Raw genomic sequence first — 7,415 nt, 5'->3', positions numbered from 1 at the left:
CTATTGCATTGCAAATGCTTGTTAACATACCCACAATACAAAAATAGTATTTGGATACAATTGCTCCTTTCCTTCATTGGAGCTTTTTGAGTTCGTCTTTCACCTTTAAAAATGCATAATTTGTTCGGGTCATTTACGTAGGTTTCTTACATTCTGTTTTTTGATAACCCACTTACACCCGTCACAAAATGACGACCTTTGCAGAACATTCCGACTCCAACTTCCTCCCATAACAACAAAAACATGTACACTCGCCATAGAGATCCAAACTGTTTCAAAATGGCCGCCAGCGCTGCCTCTTTACAGTAAAGACTACTACAGTGGATATTTGTTAACCAGGAAGCCCCGCCCTCCCGAGCTCTGACGCAGACTCACTCCCCTTTGGTACCGAAGGGGGAGGCGACATGTGATTGTAACTGTCACTGCTCCATGTAGTTGTGGGACAGCTGAGAGGGTGTTTAAGGGTGTTTTTCTGCCACAGGGAGGTTTCGGGAGAGCAGCTTTAAGGGTGTTTTTCTGCCACAGGGAAAGGTGCCCGCAGAGCGCGATGAATCGCGGAGATGCCGGTGCAGGGTCGTCTTATGCTGTCCGTTTTACTGCTGACCAACGGGACAACAAACTGATGAGGAAGGCTGAGCTGAAAGTTCCTCTGGACTTTCCCTTGGAGGAGGCAGCTGCCTTTGACGGTAAGGGAAAACGTTTACGGTGTTCTGTGTCCCGACATGCCCGTCTTTTGCCGCTGACTGTTCTTTGCCTGCATTTCTTCCAAATACAACGATTTCACTTACCCTATGTGTGTGTGTGTTTCCTATGGAACAACTGACACATCGCACACATGTAAATTGTCAATAGTAGGAGAAGGAGACTGCTCTTTACCCCTTCTTAGTCGGCATGTCACTTTTTACCAAGTACAGTCGAAATATCAGTGAATCAGTTGCCGGTGGCTTGTAAAGTGTCTCATAGGCGCCAACGCTCCCCTTGGGCACAATAGGTTGGAGGCTAGGGATGTAATGCACAACACTGTTATGAACTGGTGGCCTCCTTAGTTGTATTGAGACATTCTTGATAAGCTTCGTAGACAACACCACAATTGGCACAGATGGCGCACAATGCCTGAATTGTATCCTGAGCTCTCTGTATAACTAAAATGCTCAATGTAATGTGTACTATGATGTACCCACTTGAAAACCCCAATAAAGTTGTTTAAAAAAAAAAAAAGTGTCTCATAGGCGCAGTTGATCACATATGGAATTACATGTACCTACGGAACTGCTATTAAGAAAGTTTAGTTGGTGCAAGTTGTTTTTTTGTAACTGGTTATCTATGTTTATTATAATGCCTTTCAGTTACATTAGGTGTTTTTTTAGCCAGTTGATTGAATATTGTTTATTGTGCCGAGCATGTAGCTTACTATAACAATAATAAAAAAATACTTCAGAATGTCGTTGTAATGGGTTGTATAGTTTTAGCAATTACATTTTTTTTAAAGTAGGGTCACCAGACGTCCAGGTTTACCCTGACAGTTCCTGTTTTTGGTTGACTGTCTCAACCTCCAGACAGTTTTTTAATTACACCTGATAAACATCCCTATTCCCACTCAATTTATGTCAAGATTGAAAACAAAAGCGGTTACTTGTAGATTTATAGAGCTCCTGCGACCATTGGTCTACATGTTAAGGCTGATTTTTTCTGCCCATACATGTCTAACAGCCTTCATCAGGACCAAGAAGATCACTATGGCCTCTCCTTCCTTTTTATTTATTTAAGAAATCTGCTTGTGGTTCTAATATCTGCATAGATTATCTACTTTATTCATGCATACAAACTGCAGTAGTTTTAGTAATTGGAACTGCCAGAGCCAGAACTTGATTCACATCGATATTGGTATTGATCTGCTAACCATACCCCTGTGCATTTCTGTATTCGTGTCAGTCTGTGTCAGAATTAGGACGTTTCTCCTCTAGGACATCTCTAATCTCTGTGTTTTTGTTCTCGGAGAATACCACTGGGGTCTAACCTCGCCTATTCAAACTACGAGTTCCTAGTCGGTGGGTTCTGTAGTCTCTATGCTGTGATCATGGAGCCCCAAACATTAGTTGCAATGTATAGTTCTCGATTAAAGATGCATTATCTTTACATTAGAGTATTTATTTTGTTAGCACTTGGCTCACCTTTTCTTGTCCGTAATACAAAAAGACAATGGTCCCCTCGGAGGAAGTATAAGCTTAGACTTCCTTGGCTAATCAGATAAGGATATTAGATGCTTTGAGAATCTACAGTTACATTTATTTATTTCTCTTCATTTTTCAAGGGCTAAATCGTAGTCGCCATGGTATTCGGCAAGTGGTTGCTCTCCATATCCCCAATTAGGGTGGATCACTTTTGTGTTATGCAGCTTTCTCTTTCTAGGTTCAACTTCACAGTATCCTGCGTTGGGGGACCTATATCGAAATCATAACCAATACTGATTCATTGTTCATAACTAGAATCCTGATTTGAGATATTTGAGCACATTGTACTGAGGTAAATGCTAATGAGTTTGGCGTACTCTCTCTTTATATGTTGCTACCACTGTTTGGTCCTGATGATGACCCTGTTTAAAATTGCTTTCGGCGGTTAGAAGCATCAACAATTGCACTAGTTAGGGGTGTGAAATTTTGTGAATAATCTACTTGGCCAAGGGAGAAAATCTTACTAAGATCTACATGTCCTGTAAAATCCACTTGTCCCACCTACTCCATAAATCAATTATAAGGGCTGACAGAGAAACAACTGTGTAAATGTTTATGGGAAAATATGTACTTTTCACACTGCTCGCCATATACGCAGGATGAAATCACAATCCGCTTTATGCGAGGGCAGAATTAATGGTGGATACATTTGCTCTAGGAACTAGCAGCCTCTCCTATAATATTTAGACCAGGAAATGGCACCCCCACCTTTAAACTGGGCTCAAGAACCAACACTCTCTCGACTTAAACTGGGCTCAGAAAACAGCACCTGCGTTATCAGCTCAGAAAAGAGCACCCCTAGGCCATTCAACTCCTAAGCTGAGCATATGCACCAGTGCCTCCCTAATTTTTTCCCACGAGCCAGAGCCCTCTCGAGCACACCCAGGAGTCTTCAGCCACCTCTAGAACACACACAGGAGTCTTCAGTCTATCGACAAGGCCCAGGAGTGTCTAACCCTGCAACAAAGTTGAACCTTTGTTCCCTAAACCAGACGCAGAAGCCAGCATCAGCACCTAACCTCCCTCCCAAACCAGGCCACAAGTCAGCACCCCATTCACACCCAAAAAACTCAGGCCTACGAGCCACCATACCTGCAGTCAAACAAGACCAATTAGCCAGTTTCGCCAGCCCTCTAAAACAGGCTGATCTGCCACTGTTATCACTCCTCTAAAACAAGGTCAAGAAGCAAGCGTCCCCCCGAAACATGGCCCAGGAGCAAGAATCCCCTCTAAACTTGTCACAGAGGTAGCGATGTGCATAAATAATTTACAGCTGGGCAGTCTGCACAGTGCACAGGTCCACAGATGAGGAAGCAGGCAAGCATACTGGACAGAGCACTCACAGTTGATCACAGAAAAGAGAGCTGAAGTCCGCTACTCCAGCCCACAGGTGGCTGGAGCCAAAATGATAACTTCGGCAGGAGGGAAAAGCAGCTAAGAGCATAAACTGCCTACTTACACACAATCAGGAGAATACACACATTACAACCATGATGGGAATTAGTTCTCGATCCAGCAACTTTGGAAGGATTAAAAGCATAAACCACACATCAACTCCCCCTTATTTGTGTGTGTTGTCCCTCTTGACATCACTGTAATTTCACATTTAAAAAAAGCTGAAAACTTACAAGAATCCAACAGCATTCCCCAAATGCAGAATTCACCCTTTATGGGGGGCCAACAACTTACTTAAATTTCACAACTGAAACTACATGGGATACCACAAGCAAGGGGTGTAAATAAAGTGAATGAGTATAGAGAACTGGAGAACAGAGCCCATCCAATCAACCAAGGAGCCACTGTTGTACGTTCACAGAGAGGAAAAGTAACAGAGGAAAAGAGCACACAGCTAACTTCCATAGACCTAGAAAGGGATGCATACAAGGACTTTAGAGACAGGTAAAAGTGGATGACCAACAACCTGCGCAAAGGAGAAGAGTTGGGGAGATATGAGGTAAGGGTCAGCCCACCTCCCTGCACCCAGAAGTGGGTATATGCAGCGCGCACAGAGCATGTGGAACCCTTCTCCCTGCACCCATCCGGATCAGAGGGGTCAATGGGGCAGACACAGAGCGGAACGAGGGACTCTTGCGTCCCTGCATTAAGGTGAATGTGATGTGTACAGAGAGGCAAGGGGGAGGGGAACATTTCCCTGAGCCCTAGAGCGGGGGTAGTATATGAGGTGTGTACAGAGAGTAGGGGAAGACCTACTCTCTCCACCCAAAAGACAGGCGCATTAAAGGGCCCATCCTGCCTGAATCAGGGATACACAGGTTAGAGAAAGACACACAAAGACAATACATTACAGAAGATCTAATCGTTTTAAGCATGATTAAATTCTGTACTGGGAAGAACTGATCCAACAAGCCCTTGCACGAATTGCAGGAGAGGAGAGGCAGACTGGGACGCCTCTTTCAAAAAGCGAGAAATTCGGCCGTGGGACGTTTGAAGAAGTTAGTGCTAGGGAAGGCCCCTGTTATGGCTGGGTTTATAGCACAGTCTTTAAAACGAAGGGAAGTAGCTGGCACCAGAGACGGGTTTCAGGTAGGGGCTAGAGTTGGTTCTTTGGTTAGGGCTGGTAAAAGGGAAGAGTCGTCAAACGGGGGAGAAGCCAATCCCCCGAGGATAAGGGGAGATCGCAAGACTGGGGTGCGAGTGAAGGGTCATGGAAGGCAGGTCGGTGCCAAGTGTAGATGGTCTGTTGAAAGGAGGTGCGGCCTATGCCCCCACTGCTACAGCCTCATGGCATACTGGAGGTTTAGGGTGATCCTAGCACTGGTAATGTATCTGCTCCACAGCTGCATCCCTGGAAGTCCCTTCACTGCAGCCTCTTCTCTCTGCTCAGTGGCAGGGTTGGAGCGGTTGCCTCCAGGGGCGTAGGAGACACTAAAATTCTGGGGGGGACAGGGACAACCTTGTGCACTTTCCAGTGACCCTATACAAATCACCGCCCGTTAAACAAATACAATCGCATACTTTCAAAGTGAAATATTGAGAAAAGCAGGCATGTAGTCACAGTTTGCATGTATGCTTTATTGTTATTTACATTCATATAGTAATGAGACCAAATGTTTAAAAAAAACATATATATGAATCTTGCATCTTAATGCACAAAGCAAACAAAGGCCGCTGACTTAGGGTGGGGGCGTCGTGTTTGCAAGTGCATTAGGGTTTGAAAAGTACCTGCTGCTGCATTCCTGGTCTCCAGCAATTTTCAGGCAACAATAAAAATGTGAAGATAACTTTGGTGATTAATGTTCTTTTTTTGAGAGAGATCGAAGGCTTGTTTAGTGAAAGTTTTAATTCAATAGGTCAGTGAGTTACTGCTTTTGTCTGAGATATTCTTTTGGTATTTGAAGTTTATAAGTTAAAATCCTAACATTGAACAGTGATCTATTAACCGTCATCAAAGAGCTGCATAAAAACTTCAATGTATAGATTAGAACGTTATGATTTTTCCCCAGTCTTTCCCTATCCTAATTTTGGAAAATGGGTTCATTAGGATAGAAATCAATTCTGATTATTGAAGAGAACCCCCCCAACCATGGTGTTATGTTTTACATTCTGAGTTTGTGTTTCTCTAGTGCTGCAAAGCCGCCCTGGGCACTCCCCAACTTTTTGCTGACTGGTACTGGTGGTACCTGACTGACTGGCCCTGGCCTCTGCCTAAACAGCCAGTGCTATTCTGAAAGAGGCACTTAAAAATACAGTGAAAACACCTACATACACTAGGGTGCACTATGGGTTAGGGTACCCCTATGATTGGCATGACCTCTCCTATAAGGCCCTAGTACATAATAGGGCAGGGGGATTGGAACTACTTTTAAGTCCCTAGAATATAATAAGGCATGGCAGTTTAGAGGCCAGCAGCCCTTTCTGCGCTTGCATGTGTGCACTGCTGAAGCCTGAGGTCAGTTTAAAAGTAGCCCTGTGTTATAGGGCTGCTTTTAAAATGCAAATTGTGCCCAAACTCGACTTTTGGGTTTGGGGAACTTACAAATTGATCAACTACAATGTTGGGGCAAAATTAAGTGGAAAAATGTTTTCCACTTAACTATGGCTGTATCATATTTGCCACATAATACATCATCTGCTGCATAATCTAACGATTTCCTCCAAAACAATTTTGTAGCTCAAACGGATCCCAAATTACTAAAAGAAATGTGACTTGTGTTGCTGTGAGGTTTAGGGCCCTTTGCAAAGGTTAGTAAAGAAAACAATTCCTAAGAAAACAATTGGTCCCAGACACTCCTAATGACACTCAAATTAATACCTGTAGGAGAGTGTAGTATGCAATCAATTCATACAACCAAAAATGTATAATGTAAAGGCACATTCAACAGGGAAATCTCATAGATAAGAGGCCAACCAAAGTCAATTAAATTGCAAGCATCAATTTATTTACCGCTGAATCATATTCATAAAATGCAAACTTAGGGGCTGACTACGATGGCAGGCGGACTTCAGTACCACCGCCATCGAATCGGGGAATGGGACCGCTGGCCTTCAAGGTGGAGGCCCCACGATAGGCATTACAATGCGACTGCCACTACGGTGTTCGCAGTGCCTATCTTTTACATTGCAGCAGGTGCTGCTGGCTGCATCATCCGCCGCAAAGTAAAAAAAAAAAAGGAACATGTTAAATATATCGGTGCCTGCCACATGGTGCAGTGATATGTTGTGGGGCATCATTGATGCCCCCCCAGGACCCATGTCTGGGGGCCAGGGGTAAAGGGGCCTGCTACGGGCCCCCAATGTCCATTTCGCCAGCATTTCCATGGCAGGTGAACCGCCATTGATAAGCTGGCGGGTAAGGGACATCGTAATCCTTGCTGCAGTGCATGGTAGGCACCACCAGCATTGTAGGAACCACGAGCCCCTCCACCACACCTGCGGGCTCAAGAAGCCCGTCGGGTGCGTGGTGGTTGGTCTTTCCGACCGCCAGGTAACCACCCGCCATTGTAATATGGCGGGCTGTGATGCAGTCACCAATGGCGGTGGGACCGCCACCGACGGGGTGACGTGGCGGTCCCACTGCCATTATAATCACCCCCTAAGTTTGGTGTGCATGCAAATCCTACATTGCCAACCCCTGGCAAGTTGCACTGCTAGTGCTGGAAAAAGGCCAATGGAGGTACCAATGGGTGAGGTGGACTGGCCTCAAGGGTCTTGTGACCTCAGTGA

At 44.8% G+C, this 7,415-nt stretch overlaps 1 protein-coding gene across 1 annotated transcript in view; it reads left to right on the top strand.

Moving 5' to 3' along the window:
* The first annotated feature begins 380 nt into the window (after positions 1 to 380).
* EIF2AK1 (eukaryotic translation initiation factor 2 alpha kinase 1) overlaps positions 381 to 7,415 on the top strand; it is a 326,533-nt gene continuing 319,498 nt past the window's right edge. Inside the window, exon 1 of the mRNA XM_085629019.1 lies at positions 381 to 686. Within this exon, the coding sequence (XP_085485145.1) occupies positions 548 to 686 (139 nt within the window). The 5' untranslated portion in view covers positions 381 to 547. The remainder of the gene's footprint in view (positions 687 to 7,415) is intronic.

This window comes from Triturus cristatus, chromosome 10 (genome assembly GCF_964204655.1).
Source record: "Triturus cristatus chromosome 10, aTriCri1.1, whole genome shotgun sequence".
NCBI classification, from domain to species: Eukaryota; Metazoa; Chordata; class Amphibia; order Caudata; family Salamandridae; genus Triturus; species Triturus cristatus.
Note: the sequence above shows the minus strand (reverse complement) of the source record. Positions and strands in the feature narration are given on the sequence as shown.